The sequence below is a fragment of the Lontra canadensis genome, unplaced genomic scaffold (assembly GCF_010015895.1).
Source record: "Lontra canadensis isolate GAN:19392208 unplaced genomic scaffold, GSC_riverotter_1.0 scaffold56, whole genome shotgun sequence".
In the NCBI taxonomy this organism is placed as follows: Eukaryota; Metazoa; Chordata; class Mammalia; order Carnivora; family Mustelidae; genus Lontra; species Lontra canadensis.
The window spans coordinates 10,937,159-10,956,133 of record NW_022631050.1 but is presented as its reverse complement, the minus strand read 5'-3'; the positions used below and the strand labels follow the sequence as shown (position 1 = coordinate 10,956,133).

Here is an 18,975-nt window from a genome sequence, read left to right as displayed (position 1 = left end):
TCCATTTTAACATACATACTAAATACAGATCTGTGTTTAAATCAACATTCCCTTTCCAAGTCAATATATCATGCTCTTTCATCTGGTCCTGTGCAGTTTTCCCCTATATTTTTAGTAATTTTCTCGTCTACCCAGAATGACCTTTCTTCCCCACCTTGGCTAAAATCTGGTCCTCAGATGACGTGACATGTTACCTTCGTCATGCACAGTTTGAACCCATTTCACTGTCTTTGAGTGCCTTTAGATTCTCCCACCACATTCTGTTTCCTCGTGCAGTTATTTGTAATACCCTCCATGTGCCCTAGAGTTGTGAATTCTCAGACGTGAATTCTGTTGTGAATTCTCAGTTGTGAATTCTGCAGACCAGTGGCTGCAACTTATTCACGTCTGCTTTCCTTACAGTGTCTAGCCCTGTGACTACTTAATGAGCTCTTTCTAAATGTTGTGTTGTAAGGAAATGCTTCTTTCCTGGGGGAAATAATCTAAATGGCTTGGGGGTGGGATATCAAAACTACTATATCTATTTACAACCAAATTTATACTGTTTTTCCATTCTGGAGTAGGGGTTGGGGAAAACAATGAAATAAGTATGTCTTTACTAGTGGGGTAACCATATACTTTGTCTTCTAAGTGGAACCCTTTTGAAAGTGAAAGTGGTTCTATTCATGATTACATTCAAATAGCAGGCATAAATTAGGAAAAACCAAATCCAATGGTTTCCAATTTATCCACGGAGACCATAGCTATTAAAGATAGCAACACACAAAGAATGCATAAGTAGTATAAGACTTTAGACACAATCTGCTTCTACCCTTCCAAAGGTTCCAGAGAAGTGGTGAATATTCCTGCAAAACAGATAGCCAATATGCAACATGGAGGAACGCATTTTTATACTGCTGGGTGGTCAACTTAGCCATTATCAAATAAGAAATAAATTTAGAAATGAGATCTTAAGTTTTGTTTTTCTTCATTTATTTTATTTGTTTTTCTTTCATTTATTCTTCCCAAATGTGCCCCAGCACAGCTCCCATTATACCACCACTCTGTTCAAAATCCTCCCATGGTTTATCACTGCCACAATATTCAATGTCGCATGGCCCTCCATGAGCCACGCTGACACCTCTAACTTTATTTCCTAATTATTTTTTCATGCTTTCGATTCCATCTGGACTCTTTGACATTGCTGAGTACACCAGCATTCACCCCGACTCTGTGGCTCTCCTGATGCCTGTTTCTTCACCCCAAATCCTCCTTCCCTCTCATATTTCAAGGACTTAGGAAGTTCTTCTACCTGACCTTCCAAGTGCAGCTACCTCCTACTCATACATACAGACTTTCTTGATCCTTCTGTTTCGAGGTACCCTCTTTCTCTTTGATCCTTTATATTGTCTTGCTCACACTTCTCATGTAACAATGAGGATCTGCCCTGACTATAACTGCATGTGTCCATTTCCTCTAGAACTGTAAACTTCTTGGTGTAACAACTGTTTCTTACTCACTTCATATCCTACGTACCATCTTTTATATAACGGATGCTCAGTAAACACTGATTCGAAAAGAGTAAGTCGTTCCTCTAACCTAAGTTTCTCCCCATTTAATACTAGTATTCATGACTATTGACAACATTCAACTTAATGAAAATGCACCAGTTAAAATTATAAAATGTTGAGAGAGGTAGCACATTAATAAACTCCATTTTACTATTTTCTTATGCCTCCCAATTGTGTTCTTAAGGGATTAGGAATTAAATTCATAGCTTCACTCTTGGATCTACTGTTCTACCTTGACACGTCAATCCATTTTCTTCCAGAACCCAAATCCATTGCTCTACTGTATGTTCTACATTGGTGACTCAGTCCAGCAAATAGGCGCTGAAAAATAATGTTCTATCAGTCATCTGACTTTTGTTTTTAATCATACATTCAAAAGAAAATTCTGAGTCCATTGAAAAACTTTCATCTTCAAAATAAGACTTTTATGGGAATAAATTATTTTTCACAGAGGTATCTTTTGGTATTTATGTTCACCCTTCCTTATTTATTGGCATAAACTAATTAAAAGAATAAATTAGGTTATTCAATGAGGGGGGAGTTTACTTTCAAAATATTGCTATGAAGGGAGGACTTTTACTTATACTCCTCTATCCCACAAGCTCGGGTCTCACCCAAAGTAATCATATGCACCTCAGAGAAAGTTCAGAAACATCTGTGGCAACATATTTCTCATCTCTTTGTCCCATATCCTTCCTATAAATCTAAAATCTCCTAACCTCAGACTTATACTCCCTTAATAGGAAGAATACAGAATCCATGTATTCTTGTCTAAGAAAATTTTAGTAACTTTGCACTGAGAAGATACATGTGGAATGATGAAAAGGCAACCAATATTTTTTTGGTTGCCATAGATGACTAGACATTCATTCATATTTCTTAGTGTACGCTCCATACCACCGTTGAGGATCACTGCTCTTCTAAAAAACAAAACAAACCAAACATGCTTTTTCCTTATCTAAGTAAAGGATAAGTGATTTATTATCACCACCCATTTTTCCAATAGTAGCAAAAGAAAGTATGATCTGTGATCTGAGATCTAAGATCTCTTTCTCCCAGTCCCCTCTGGGCTTGAAGGCAACCAATTGTAAAAGAAACAATTCCGTCGAAGACCGTAGCGCGGAGTGAGGTGCACAGCCTGGCTGACAGCTAAGTTAAATCAGCAGCTTCTGCTTCTTCCCCACGCTGCTTTCACCAATGGTGCTAAACATTGCAGAAGCACAGCATGAGAAAGCTTGAGACAAGGCATTTATTAACTATTAAGAGAAAGATCAGTCCCATGGGAAAAATGTCTTCTTTCAGGATAGGAAAGACTGTTTCCCTTGACCATGCAGGCCCACAGGTCAATTAAACAGCAAGATCCTCAACTCCAAGATCTTGTACTGCCACCTTCAAATTACTCTTCTTGCTCTCAAGTAGGTTGGCACATCAGTTCTTTACGTAAACTTTTGGGGGGCATATACTGGGGATTACAACAGCGCATTCCAGGATGAATTCTCTCTCTCTTGATATGAAAGAGAAAAGGGTTACATTAAGTAAACGGGACTGACTTCTGCACCTATGGCTCTCTTGACTGCAGAAAGAGATCATTAACCTTGATTTGTAAAATGAGGTGTCTCAGTATATGAGCCTTGAAGGCCCATTTAGTTCTAGAATACAGGAATTCACTCATCAAAGTACCTTTCCATCATCACACAGAAACCCAGATAGAGGTTTTAAATAAAAATGTCCTAAATGTCTAAGGAGGATTTGAGAGTCTCTGAGTGTCTACCTCCACCCCATCTCCCACATGCATGTGCATGCACAGATACACATGCACACAGAGCCCAGGTTTTTGGCAAGAAAGTTGAACTAAAGCTTAACCTGCGAAGAACTTCCCTTCTTTTGGGTCCCTCTCTCAAAGTCTGAGACTAGTCCCAGAGGCCGTGTCATTCCAAGCCTGGCACACTGGAATGGTGCCTGCTTAAGGCCTCTCTCCATTGTCACCCAAGGGGGGGGGTTCCTTCAGCTGCACCTGGTACATCCTGCCCATGTTCTCTGCCCTTCCAGACCTCTTCCTGTTCACTAACAGCTTCCCCAAATCCAGCTCTGCTTGGAGGGAAAGAATTGGGAATGTGGGGAACAGGGATTAGAGAAGGATCAGTGTTCTTCTATCGTTTTTGAGTTGACCCGAAGAAGTTACTAACAAATTAAATTTAAAAATTATCTGAAGTCAGGGATCGGGTTATATTTTCAAAGTCATTTTTACTCTCACAGGGAGTTACATACTTCTTTATTCTTAATCTGTCCATTTTTTTTTTTTGACAATTTTTGTGTGATAATAGATCACCATTTCTGTATGATGATTCCTAATGAACATTATCTCAAGATGAATCCTAAAACGTTAACAACTTTTGCATTAAATTTCCAGATTCTCCAGGCCACGCAGTCCCAGACATTTTATATAGTCAGATATAGAACTACACTTTTACAGAGGACTAGATATTAAAACGTTGACTCTATACAGCAAAGAGAGCCATTCTTAAGCAACGGGATGAAAATGAAGCTATAAAAATTATGCATAAAACACAGATTAATGGAATGATATAAAATTCACCATGGTAATATATAAAAAAGATGCAGGAAGGTAGAGAAATTCAGCCATATTTTTTCATAGATATCCTCTTCTACACATTAGCAGCATGCCAAGAGAAAACAGACAGTTTGAGCACCTAACTATACACATTTACGTAAAGTTCTGAAAACTACAAAGCCATGGAAAGGTATTTTCTCTCATGGTAAGGGCACTATACGCTCACATATGACATGATTCTTCTGCCTCCATAAAAGGCAAGAATTCCTACCAGTTATCTTCTAAGCAAAACACTTATTCAGTTTTTCCCCTCATGAGAAATAACAATTACTTTCCACTTTGCATCAACTTCCTACTTTTCTTATAGATATTTCTAAACCACCTTTCCTTTCTACCCCTTCCTACTTAGACATGAAGTCAGATCCCAGCCTGCTTATAAGTATAGGTGGGAAATAGCTCATGGACAAACACAAAGTCCGGTATGATATGATTGATAGACCATGTCGCTAGTGATTAAAACTGACCAACATGGGATCACATAGAAACGAGATCATCTTTAAAGTCACCTCCATTTTTTTTTTTTTTTTTTTTTTTTACCGTTTGGTAACATTTTAAGCTAACTTGCCATATTAACGCAGAACAAGAAACTCAAGTTTCTCCACTGAGGACAAGCATGCCTGCTTGAATGTTTTAAAGGAAAACAGGCACTTCCTTTTCCTTCTGTAGATAACTCGATATTTCCCCTGCTCTATTTACACAGTTCAGGTGTCTAGACAATAGTGTGGTCAATATGACAGCGCGGGCCCTGCTTTGTTGCCTTTCACGCGACTCTTCCTTTCGCCGTGTGCACCTGAGTCCCATGCACTTTGTTTTGATTTTTAAGGAGCTCAGTTTGAGCACTCCACTCTACTTTTCCAAGCATTCGCCTGCAAGCATTTTCATCCGAAACACTGAACTCACGCTCACCACCCGCACCCGCCTTCCCCCGCCAACCCCCGATCTGATTTGTGTCAACACAGCTGCCCTATTCTGAGGAATGTAAACTAATATTGTTGTTAGACCTCCCTCAACCTTAGGAAACTTCCTCAAAGCCTTGCAGTCTCTTCAGGAGTTTTGTTTCCGTATCCCTTTGCTCAGTGATTTAAGTCCCTGAGACAAATTTGAGGAGAGATCAGAGAGGCAAACCAATTCCTTACCTAAAATCCTATATGCTATGATACACACTGCCATGTACACATGTATAAATATTTAATAATGCGTCGCCCCCAAATAACTTTGTCATTATACAGTGAAATTCTTAAGTCAATCACCAGACAATAGGGACATTAGTAAAGTCCCCTGAGGATTTAGATGGGTCTCTGGATTGATAGAATTCAAAACGAAGATGGTTTAAAAAAAAAAATCTCACCTGGATTATTTTGAAAAAGCTTCATTTGCTTTTAGGATGAAGTCTGGAGATAGAACTGAGAACTTAACTGAGTTAAGACACAGCCAACTAATTTGTCTTACTGGTACGTGAATACCCAACAGGAGTCATTTCCATGTATCTAGCAGAATGGTGAGCTGCTCTCTCAGTCTGTTCTTACAAAAAGTGATTTTACAAACTCCTGAATATTGGGTTTCTTCAAATATATAACGTCACCCAGAAATTTTTCTTCTCCCTTTTCTCCTATTATTTCATCTCCTACTTAAAGGAAAAAAAAAAATCTTACAGTCACCACAGAAAACATGAACCAAGAAAAGGAGATTCTTATACACAATTTGCAAAAACATTACATTGGGTGACCAAGAACCACAAATATGTCAACTTTTATTTAAAAAAAAAAATGAAAAAACATCTCTAAATGGAGTGCTAAAATCTAAAATCCTTACCTCACTAAATTGAGTCTGGGCATTGTTTTCCAGGTACAACATGTTAGCAGTAAGATTGATCAATGCCGCTGTCCTCTCTTCTGGCTCCAGGATTTTGCCAACCCCCCCACCCCCTCTGAGACCCTGACAACAGGAATCTACTAAGAAGATAACAGAACTCAAGTCCCTCTCTCTCTTTCTCTCTCTGTACATAATTTTAGGTTCCCTAATATATACCCAACTATAGGCATGAGGGGCGGGACTCTTCTCTTTACCTGTCCAATCCATCAACTTCCACCTGGAGTCCTCCACTCCAATGGAGTGAGGCCTCTCCCATCTCATTAAGTAGTTAGAATTCCTTATCACCAATCTTTAAAAGAAAAAGAAAGAAAGGAAAAAAAAAAAAAAAAGGAGAGAGACTGGTAAAACTTTCCCTTGCCTCTTTCATAAGAAAGTGCTCTCTCCTAAAAACAAAACAAAATCTCCCCAAACAAACCTCAGACAGTCCCACCACCAGGACGTAGAGAAGGCTTTTCAGAAGGTTATTTTACACTTTGCAACTGAAAAGTAAAACTTCAGGGAGAGCTTTTGGAAGCCCCCACCCCTTTTTTAAACTAGATGTGGAGTTTTAAGAATGACTACATAAAGTTAGTAATTTCTAACTAAATCCTAAATACTCAAACTCATTTCTAAATATTCAAATCTATGGTTATATTTTCTCAATATAAAAATTAAAATCCACCGCTGGATAGCTGAAAAATTTTCAACTTATTCTCCACAGAGAAATGCCAGTGGTTAAACACAAACTTACGCCAACATCAGCCACTTGATTTTTCAGAACATAGTCAATGAACAATTTAAACCACTAGTCCCGTTACCTTGCAAAAACAAACAAATATCCATATTATGTACAGGAAATAGAAATTCTGGGAAAAGTGCCCATTTTTTTTTAAGCCTTTAAAAAAAAAAAAGCACCGCTTCTTTCTATCATTCTTTCTTGGGACATGGAATCAATACAATAGCTTATCTATTTGAATATTTTCTCTACTTTATTATATCTGGTTTTCATTAATACCCAAAGGCATTATCTTTTTCTGTAAACAGTTAATAAATTATAAATAGAAAGAATAAATCTTAAAGTGTGAGAAACCAATTGCCTTTTGCCTTAAGAATATATTTACATAAACATAGAAGAACATTATTGTAGAATCTGGCCTTGGTTACCATAATTTAGTGAAGATGAAATGCACCCTCATGGTTATGGTTTGATTCACTAAAACTCTCTTGTTACTGCTGAGTATTCTATATAATTCAGTTAGAGCTCTATCAAAATATCACTCCCCAGCCCCACTTGGAAGGCCAAGTCCCTTTTTCCTGCCTGAAAGGTACAACTGGCTGAGACGGCTAGAAGTGGATGCTTAGATTTTTTTCCTAAAACTTAAAAGATAAGAAGATTAGAAGAAAATCAGAAGCCAGGCAGGCTGGTATATAAACTTTAGAAATTAGCTTGGTAAATATATTCATGACCTTAGATTTGCCCCATTTTTACTTTTATTTTTGTATCCATTAAATGCATGTGCATAAAGGATAATGTGATTATTGGCATATTTATTTTAAAGTCCCCGAGTCACTGGTAAGAATGTGTTTTATTTTTTTTTGCAAAAATTTTCAATAACATCATTTGAATATCAAGTGTCCAAGAATATGACAATGCTCTGTAACACTACAAATTTATATCAGACATAATGTGCATTTTTTTCTCTGAAATATTAACCAAATGAGCAAATGAGCTCTGGGTACAAACTGCAGTATAATTATTTATATCATGTATTTAAATTCTATACCCACTGACAGCTTTCAGGTCAACAGGGAAGAACAGATTGTTGCTTCCTTAATCTGAGCTCTATTCCAGTGGTTCAAAAACTTGGGTGACCCTGAGAATCGTCCAGGGTACTTCTTAAAAACAGATGTGTGGACCCGGTCCCAGCTGTATTTGGTGCAGCCCATGAGGCAGTTCTGAATGAATCAGGCTTGGGAATCAGTGCTGTCAAGTAAATGTCATTAGGACAACCGCCCAGAAAGTCGCTATTAGATCATTTTTTTATAATACTGGGGTAGCATAACTTTTTGAACCCTAAGTGTAGGGTTCACAGACTCAAATGTTGATAATGTTCCATCAAAATGTAAACACATTTCATCTTTTACAAAGTCAAAATATTCCCAGCGGGACGTGATGGTCTAAAATACCAAAATCTTTCTATTGACGAGCTCAGCCTTCAGCACAATCAGATCTGAGGATGATGGTCTATGTCTAACATAGCTACTAAGATTCTGGACAAAATCTATGACACATGTCTGTCCTATCTATCTATCTGCCACTGCTATTTGGGTCCTTTGGGTAGCTGAAGGCTAAGAGCACAGGACTGGGGATTACAGGAGTAACTAGGAAATACAGGCTGTAATCCCATCTCTGCCTTTGGTTAGCTCTTTGCCTCTGGGGCAGGTCACTGCACCACTCTGGATTCAAGTTCCTCATTTGTGAAATGAGAGGCAGAACTAAATGATTTCTAAAGACGATTACAAGGCTAAGAGTCTGTCCAGAATCCATGGAAGCAGGTTGGAAGATTTTTTTTTTGCATTCTTCTTATTTCACTTGGGTATTTATATAGCAATCTGCTCATCTCCAAACTGTATAGTTAGAGCCGTCAAGTTGTACAGATACCAAGATGCTTAAATGACTTAAAGAAAAAGGTACAGTATATTGTGGTGGTGGTGGGGAAATCTGTGATTTTTGCTTTTAGTATCCTCATGATAAAAAAAGAGCTACTAGTTACCAGTTCATTTAAATTCAAACACATTGCCATGTGTGAGTTAACTAAAGTGCCTCTGATAATGTTTCATTTCAGAATTGGTATATAAATACCAAGTATTAACTTTAGCAGGAGGTTAAGAGAAGCCATGATTCTCTACTCCCCATGCAATAATGCTTATCCTGGGATCTCAAAGGTCTAGTAATGTGCATTAATTTTCCTAACGACTTAGTGATGTATGTAAGTATTATTACCCTATTTTGCAGATAAATAAACAAACTCAAAGATTTGAAGTGGGTTTCCCAAGTCCTCAGGAGTTGGAACAACCCTATTAACAGCGTACAACTTTCCATTCTCAGCCCCTTCTCCCAGATTCCTCAAAGCTTTGTGGCTTTGAGAGGTCTCTGCTACCCCTTCATGACAATACCGCGTTGTAAACCCAGTGCACTGGGAAGGGAAGCCATTCATGATGTGGGGTCGCCGTGTCTGATGTCCAGAAATAATACTGCTGACATTTTGTTGGCTATCCTCCTGAACAGTTATTCCTGTAGGAGATCTTTATATTTTATAGATAATAACCCTTTATTATAACTGGAAGTGTTTCTCTGCTGTGTGCATGTGTGTGCCTGGTCTTTCAAATGTATATATGGTTTTACGGGTTGCTTTTTGGTGTAGAAGAATCCTAGTTTTTCTATAGTCAAATTTATCATTTTTCTCTTATGACTTATTATTTTTCTTTTATCTTTAAAGATTTTATTTATTTATTTGTCAGAGAGAGTGAGCAAGAGCTAGAGAGTACAGTTAGGGGGAGCGGCAGGCAGAGGGAGAAGCAGGCTCTTCACTGAGCAAGGAGCCCAATGTGGGACTCGATTCCAGGACCCTGGGACCATGACCTGAGCTGAAGTCAGATTCTTAACTGACTGAGTCACCCAGGCATCCTGACTTATACTTTTCAAGATAGTTTGAAAGACCTGACCCAGTCCAACATTATAAAATTCTTCAACCATACTATCATCTCATATTATTATGGCTTTTAACATTTTTTGACATGGAAATCTTTTAACTGTTTGGAATTTTTATTGGTATGAGAAACAAATGAAGATCCACTCCCTCCCAAGGATACATTCCTCACGTTTACCATTTTTTCAAATTTTTTTTTCTCTCTGATTTGACATGTTATCTTTATAATATACCAAATATCAATGGTTCCATTTTATATCTCTATGTAAAAAAGTTAAGCAAGTGTATAAATCCTTGGCATGCATAAAACATTTGCTTGAACATCTTAATCCATGTGTGTGAAGTTAGGTAGGGAATAACATGGTACCTACAACATTCTAAAAAGTTAAAAAAAAAAAAAATGGAAGCAATTTTGTGTTTTTGGATTTTTGCCTGCCCCAATGGTTGGAAGTAGGAATAGAGGATGGGGAAATATTTAGGTTTCAAGAGGCTGCAGAATGGAGATCAGTGTTTCTGTGTGTTCTCTCATGAAGACCTCAGTTCTATTGAATTGAGAGAAAAGAGAAGTTAAAGAGGCATAGGTAAATTTGGCCAAGATTAGGTAGACATTTATTGAAGTAAACAAAGATTGGTGACTTGTTTTTAATAGCAGCAGTTGAGACTCCAAGAAAGAATACATACCTGATTCTAAACATATCAAACTTTTTATGATTTAACCACAGGTCTACCTGAATGAAGTAGAAAAATGAATATCCAGTGATGTCCCTACTTTCCCTCCTCCCCATGAGAGTCCCGCTCCCTATCACTTTATCTTTCCTAAGGAACAACTCTGACTGTGTCATTTGTCAGGATTAGCCTCCATGCCAATGAGACAAAACCAACTATAGCTAGACCCTTGAACATGGGTTTGAACTACACAGTTCCGCTTATTTGCAGATTTTTTTTTACAACGTACTACAGTAAATGTTCTTTCTCTTCCTTATGATTTTCTTAATGACATTTTATGTTCTCTAGCTTACTGTTTTATAAGAATATACAAAATATATGTTAATCAACTGTTATATTATCAGAAAGACTTCCAAACAACAGCAAGATAGGAGTAGTTAAGTTTTGGGGAAGTCAAAGTTACATGCAGATTTTCAACTGTGGGGGGTCAGTGCCCCCAATCCTCATCCTGTTCAAGGGTCCACTGTACTTTCACAGACACTTAGGACCTTTCACAGTCTGACTCCAAGCTATGCTCTCAACCACACTTTCCACATATCCCATTCTGCTTGCCACATGCTGACCCTAGCTGATCACCCATGCCTCTCCATTCAGTCTGGTCCCTCAGTTTGGAATGGCTTCATTCTCTTTACCTGATCAATGAAAATATTTTCAGGTTCCTCAGACACTACTACCTTCATGAGAAATTCTCCAATTCCCTAGGTGAAATTAAATCTTCTCTTGTTTTATATGAATGTATATAAAAACAGTAATATAATACTACCTTGCAATGCCAAATTTTGTATACTGTGTCTCTCTCCTCCAGTGGGCAACAAACTTTGAGGCTGGAGTCCATTTTTTTGTTCACCATATCACACTAAGTGTCTAAACACCTGATGAATGTGTTCAATTGAACAGTTAGTTTTGAAGAAAGAATTAGAAGGTTGAACAGTAGATTCTTTTACTCAAGATATTTATTATGACACAGATGCCTTTCCTGTGGGAATCAATGCACAGTATCTAATGAAAATAGAAAAGAGAAAAAAAGATGATGGTTTCAATCTAAGTACAGTACCTCAAGTTCTTAATACCTATTTGCCAAAAGGAAAATTGTCAGAATAATACAACTGCAATAGTTATAAAAGATTGGGGTTTTACAGAGCATGTGTGAAAGCTAAGAAATGTTGGGACTTTCCAAGTTGCCACAGAACAAAATCAATTAGATCATTTTGATGCCAGCTACCATAAAGGATGGCCAACATAGAACATACGTATAATATTTAGATCTCTGATCTTTCCCAAGTGATTTCATCCCCTCCTGCTATGGATAGGTGAGAAGAATTGGCATTTGTAGAAGCTACTGAGAGCCACTTAATAAATTCACCAAATCAATGTTCTTTTTATTCTAAAGCTAAGTTCCAAAGCAAAATGTAAGATGACATCCATTTTAGGGTCACTAGCTAGACTGAAAAATGAGTCTTACAGGCATACAAAGGGAGCTGAGTGCTGTCCTCAATCTTACAGATGTACTCAAGCTATCATTTTTTATCTCTGTCAACCGTCAAATAGAAGGTAAAATGGAGACAAGATTTAGATTCTCTCTCTCTTTGTACTTTTAATGTGTCAGGCACTCTTCAAAGTACTTAACATATATCAAATGTGTTTAATTCTCTTACAACATTATCAACTGGGTACTGTTATTTTTCCTATCTTACAGATAAAGGTGAAGACACCAAAATGCAGACAAATATTAAATAATGAAATCAAGAGTAGGACCCGTATATTTTGGCCCTCAAATCCACACAAACCCTGTGCTGTTCAAGGAGATTATGTCTTCATACCTCCTCCCACCCCAATATTTATCCCTCCTTCAATGCCATGTTCATAGCTCATTTACCAGGCACACCACTCTATGATTATTTTAATAACAGTATTGTTAACCACTTCCCCAAATTTAGATAGTGTTTTACTTTGGAAGGACTCCAAAACGGTCCAGGTAAAGAGATGCAAAAATGCACACAGATAAGATCATCTCTCCTAGCATTACCTTTAATTTGCATTTAAATTTTTAGATTACAAAATCATGTGATATTTAGAGACAAAAAGTAAAAAAAAAAATTACATGCCCTCTGTAAGCAAACTTCTCAGAGAGAATTACTGTTAAGTTTCCATGCTCTTTCTCCTCTCTTTATGTATGTATTCTATAAACAGTTGGGATCATTATGTGTGTGACACATACACACACACACGCATATCACTATATATATATATATGATATGCGTGTGTGTGTGTGTGTGTGTGTGTGTGTGTGTGTGTATTTAACTAGTTATCATACTATTATGAGCATTTTTCCATGTTAAGTATTTCTACCACTCAACAGCCTGGGTCAAAGGTTATAATTTAAGTCTCCTGATGGGTGTAGAATCAAGTTGTTTTCCAAAAGGGTGGCATAAATTGCATTTGTAATGAGGATAAAGGACCACAATATTGAGAATTAACTTTTCCAATTGTACAAATAAAAAGAAACTGTTTTCTTATTTTAAATATGAATCCCCCAGATTATGCGTAAGATTAAATATGTTTCAATACGTTTAGTAGCCCTTTGCATTTCTTCTTTGAATGATGTGTTAATGTCCTTTGCTTTCTCCTCCAATCCCTACCTCACTGGAGGAGTAATGTTTTCCTTATTAATAAGATATTAACCCTTTGACATTTTTGTCACACACTTTCCAAGTTTCTTTGCTCTTTTAGTATTGTATATATTGAAATAAGAACTCTGATTACTTTAGTATATAAAAATTACTTCTTCTATGTCATTTATCCCAGAACCTAGAGGTAACCACTGCTAAATTTTGTTATATTCTCTTCCAAAGATATATATTCCACACAACTCTGTACTTATGATAGCATACATTAAAGATATATTTGTTAAGTATATATATGTGTCTATGTAAATATAGGCATATAACTATTTTTATGAGTATATACTTAAGTCATTGCATGTGTTTTTTTAAACACTGTTTTTAAACTGTTACATAGTATTGTTGAATTAATTTAGCCATTTCATACTAACTGGGTATTCATTTGCTCCTATTTCTCTTTAACCCTATAACCTTAGTTTTTATTTATTTTTAAAGATTTTATGTATTTATTTAACAGACAGAGAGAGAGAACAATAGCACAACCAGGGGGACAGGCAGAGGGAGAGGCTCTCTCCACTGAGCAGGGAGCCCAATGTGGGGCTCCATTCCAGAACTCTGGAATCATGACCTGAGCCTAGGGCAGATGCTTAACCGACTGAACCACCCAGCTGCTCCAACACTATAACTTTAAAGCAAAAAGTACTATATTATGAACTAAAATACATTATTAGAAGCTGAATCATTCAATTAAAAGACATTCAATGTTTTAAGGGCCAATAGATATTACTACATTAATTTCTGGATATTTTACCTGTTTATCTTTAGACTAACAACGTAAAACAGTGTAAGTTTACCTAACCACAACGTCATTAGCAGCTACTATTATAATAATTTTCACAGTTTAGGGAAAAAGTACACAAACAAAATTAACTTCCTTCTATTGCTATCATATATTATTCATTAAAATGAACATATTCCTCTCCATCCCCCTTGATTGCTCTGCTTTGGAAATTGCAAGTCTTTAAATCAAAATAAGTTGTATTTGAAGGCTGGTATGTTCATTTAGATTTTTTGAACCTTCATCTATAAAATCAAAATATCACACCATTTTGTAACATTTAACTTCCTAACCAATCCTAGGACGCTAATCAGCTTACAGTAAGTTCTAAATAGATTTAAGTACACTTTTATCCTTTTATTTATTCACATCTGTAGTTCTGCACATGGCTACTGGATACCTTCTATAAATTCTTATTTCCATAAATATTAGATTTTTTTGTGTTTCACTAAATTTCATTTCTCTCCTGTCATAGCCTCCAAAGGGCTGCTGCCAGAAGGAATAGGTCTGCACTCAGTTGTCAATTTGGAATATTGGAAAGAGCTCTGGAGTCGCCGGCAGAAACCTAGAGTGTAGGTCTCACCTCTGTGTTTTTAAGTGAGTCCTTTTTTTTTTTTTTAAGATTTTATTTATTTATTTGAGAGAGAGACCGTGAGAGAGGAGAAGGTCCGAGGGAGAAGCAGACTCCCCGTGGAGCTGGGAGCCCGATGCGGCACTCGATCCCGGGACTCCGGGATCATGACCTGAGCCAAAGGCAGTCGTCCAACCAACTGAGCCACCCAGGCGTCCCGTGAGTCCTTTTTTTAATGGATAGAACATGACCAAATATTCATTCAATCTAATTGCACACATCACCCTTCCTTCTGGTTCCATACTGAAATATATTTCAATACAATACCAGCTTTTAAATGATTTACCCTACTTAAAACTGTAGAAAGATCGTCTACCTTGGCTTTAAGAATCATGCATAGAAAGGCATTATTCCAAGAGTCACGGACTTTGGGTTAAGCACTGGCTCTGAGAGTAAATGGGTTATATTACATAAAACAGAACATTTCCTTGTCCATTTTGCAGTTTTCCAATCTATTCACTGGACTTAGTTTTGCTATACATTTGGCATCTTGTATTATTATGATTCTAGTCTCCTTGAAGTTTGGGTTTGTCTATTTAGCCATAATCTGAATTTTACTATTGATGAAGACAGACAACATCCCTATCAATTTTATATCTCACATCTTTTCCTTGTGGTATTTCCTTCCTAAGAAGCATTAGGTAGTTGATTTTATAGACCAGCTGATTTCTACGATGTTTTCAGTGCTAGAGATTTTAAGCTTTACTTTTAGTTCCTCTATTTGTCTATCCTCAGCAAAAATACTGGGTTGGGGAGGTGCCTCATTCTTCCTGGAGGCTGTGCTTTGAGGCAACTCAGCTTTCTTTCTTACATAAATTCTCTCCACCCTTTCCAGGAAAAAAGAACATCCCTAGGCAAAATAAAAAGGAGGTGCATTCACTTTGGAATTCTGGATGGACTCCAGGGAGGGAAAAAAAAAAATCACACTCTGCCTATTTTAATTCAGACTCTCAGAGAATTCCAATGTCCTTTTAGGGTTTCAACTCGCCTGTCTGCACTTTCCATTCATTACAGGATATGTTCAACTGGCAAAAACCACTAAAGCTTCGGGAAACAGATTGGACAATCACTGGTTTGTGACTTTGGGAAAACTTGGATGATCCCATTCGTGAATCTCCCCTGCAGTACATACATCATTTTTGCTTCAGGGACTGTGGAGAAACGAATGAACCATTCCGGGAGCCCTATTTTCCACTCATCCTCTCTGCTACACTAGTCATACTTGCACTATGTCCATATCTTAAGTGTGAAAAAATGAGGTATGCATATGTGATTTATATATATTTTTTAAGTTCGAGTGTATGTGCCCTGTGACTTGTTGTGTGACCTTGAAGCCTCTCTGATTTTCAGCCCCACAGAAGTGCAATAAAGTGTTGGCCAAGTCCTAGGGGATTTCTAAGTCCTTTCTTGGCCTCTCAAATTCTCCATAAGCTTCTAAGGGACACTAACTACTCTCTTACTGTACAACAGTTTAAACAACGTCTGCTTGGGCAGAAAACAGCTCTTTATCACAGTATGAAACAAAGCCACTTTAAAAAAAAAAAAAAAAAAAAAGAAGTTAGGATGATTAAGAGAAAAAAAAAGGAAGCCTGAAGCCCTAGCTGAATCCTGGATCACTATCCCTGCCACATCCAGCAGAGGGGCGGAGGTAACTTAGGTATGACAAACCGTAGTGCTTCTCCAAACTGGCAAAGCAGCACGTACTGACTGCTCTCCTAGACACCAATGCCACCAGGCTGCTGTAGTCTTCACTCTGCGACAGGCCATCAGAGAAAGATACCTGTCTCTGGAAACCATTTCCATTCATCCTAAGTATAGGGTATAGGAGGCCTTGATCCAAAAATAATAATAATGAAGATACAAAAAAGAAAAATAATAGGGGCAGCTGAGTGGCTCAGTTTATTGAGGATTGGACTCTTGATTTCGGTTCAGGTCATGATGTCAAGGTAATGAGATAGAGCCCTGCAAGAGGCATGGAGCCTGCTTAAGATTCTCTCTCTCCCTCTCCCTCTGCCCCCTGTAAAAAATTAAATAAATTAAATAAATAAATTAAAATAAAATAAAAATAATTAAAAATAAAGATGAAAACATGATTCCCGGTATCATTTTTGTCCCAAGGAGCCTGAGTACAGATGAAAGTGAAGCACTCATGGTATTAGAAGGCAGTACCTAGACAATAAGGTTGGACTTGAACCCTAGGGACTTTTGACCAAAATGGAAAACAGAATACAACTTTAAGAGGACCTTAACATGTTGTGGTAAGAACCCTATGATAAATTCTGGCTTTAAAATAGCCTATATTTCTGTCTACGATAGTGTTAATTGAGTACTGTTATTGACACAGTCTTATTAATGAGCGAAGACAGATGCAGTAGTTTGGAGCTATACTATAAGAGCATTAGGTATTAGCATGCTTTGCAGCTTAAGAGCATGTAGATGTTGTACTTCATAATTTTGCAACTCTGTGCACCCCGGTTCCTCTATTCTCTCCAGCAGGCAAACTCCAATGTGCTGTTCAACACCCACAGGACAGGTTTCCTCTGTTTGCTTCAACACTTGAGGGACTGTTTCACACCCAGCATTGTGGTGGCATCGATGGGTCATTTGTCTTCTCTAAGTAGCCCAGTCATTTCCAGCTCGGAATTACCCGGTCCTGGCAATACCTGCATGATTGTAGATCTCATCTCATTACTTTCGAGTTCTGTTTCCATGAATCTCACACTAAAATATGAGCTGGAGGACAAGGGTGATGCTCACTATATTTCTGTACCTCCTCCAGCTTGGAGAGTACACATCATAGGTACTCAAATTCTGCTTGTCAGATGACTACTCTGGTTTGATCCCTGAGATACATCTGGGCAGCAGGCATGGCCTTATTACCTCCAATTCTCAGATAAGGAAACCAGGTTTCAGAGGCCTTCAATGTTATATTCAAGTTCACACACCCACTGTGTTTAAGGCCGTAGGTACTCTGTGCCACGCAGGGAGCCCAGTCAGAGAAGAGGCTGTCTGCTCCCGCGCATGCCCCAACAAGGGGGAGCGATTTGGTCTCTGAGCAAATCAATTTGTTTGCCTGCGCTGCAGGAGAAAGAAGAGGTCTTGTTGCCACAAATGACTCCCAAAGATACTTTCCTACTTAGCAGCTTTTTTCCCTTAATGTTGATCTCCTGAGCTTCCTACTGTCTATAAGCAGCTTCCCAAGCCTGATTCACCACTTGATTAAAAAGTGGTGCAACCAAGTAGGTGTGTCTCTGTGAGCCAGGTGGTTAAGCCAGATCTTCTGGCCTCCAGAGGCCACTGGTTTGATTTTGTAAGAAAACATTACCTGCATCCATCTTTACCTGGACAACTCTGCAGCAGTGGTTATTGAAAGATTAAAAAAAAAAAAAAAAAAAAGAGAGAGAGAGAGAGAAAGATTTAGGATGAATGCTGCATCTAAAAAATACAGGCAATTTCCAGCAAAGACAGGAATTTACTTTAGGATTAAAATATATGTAGCTTAAAAGTAAAGAGAAACTAAGTATTAATAGCCTCCTAGTAACAATGCAGAAACCGTCTTCAGATGGGAACCAGAAGAGTTCAAATCATTGTATTCAGATCACGGAAAGATACATGTGGCAATGTCAGGTTCCATTAAAAATAATCTGAACTGGGTGCCTGGGTGGCTCAGTGGTTAAAGCCTCTGCCTTCGGCTCAGGTCATGATCTCAGGGTCCTGGGATCAAGTCCCTCATTGGGCTCTCTGCTCAGCAGGGAACCTGCCTCCTCCTCCTCTCTCTTTCTGCCTGCCTCTCTGCCTACTTGAAATCTGTCTGTCAAGTAAATAAAAAACAATAATAATAATCTGAACACACACACACACACACACACACACACACACACACACACTATGGAGTAGTCCCAACAAAATAAATGTAAAGGTGAAGAATTTTTTGTAATTTAGGTGCCAAATGAATGAAACAGGTATACTAAGCCCATCTTAATGAACTCCTTATGCTCTCTTAAGTATTTCTTTTTGTTCACTGGGCTTTGTAATTCATATTGATTCCCTTCAGGGTAAGAGGGTTAAGATACAGTGCTGAAAGGCTAAATCAATGACAGTATACATGGTGTGTCCTAAATCTGTAAGATCATGAGCAAACCAGGACCCTGATGCTTCCTTCTGAGTATGTTTTTAAAAGATATATTCAGCATCTCCTCTCCCAACTAATTCCTGAAATGGTCCATCGTCTTTCAATTTTTATTTAGCAACCATAGTGAATTCTTAGTCAAGGTCAATAGCTAGAAGGCTGTGCAGATAGCTAAAACTCATGCATGATCCTCAAACATGAGACCACCTCCCTTTCTCCATCTCCACTGTTATTCTAGATGGAAACAAGTCAAAAATGCTTATCAGGATACTTCACTGGGAAAATTG

At 37.9% G+C, this 18,975-nt stretch overlaps 1 protein-coding gene across 9 annotated transcripts in view; it reads right to left on the bottom strand.

Moving 5' to 3' along the window:
* TP63 (tumor protein p63) overlaps positions 1-18,975 on the bottom strand; it is a 223,061-nt gene that overhangs the window by 91,963 nt on the left and 112,123 nt on the right. Inside the window, exons 1-2 of one of the 9 annotated variants that reach the window (XM_032875637.1) lie at positions 5,995-6,194; positions 5,531-5,585 (exon numbers count right to left, since the gene is read on the bottom strand). The exons of 7 other annotated variants lie outside the window; for them this stretch is intronic. Coding sequence is in view for 1 of the 2 variants with exons in the window: in XM_032875634.1 (XP_032731525.1) it covers positions 5,995-6,186 (192 nt within the window). In the remaining variant the exon portion in view is untranslated. Of the gene's footprint in view, positions 1-5,530; positions 5,586-5,994; positions 6,195-18,975 lie in introns of those variants that run through there. One more of the 9 variants, XM_032875634.1, reaches the window with a different exon arrangement.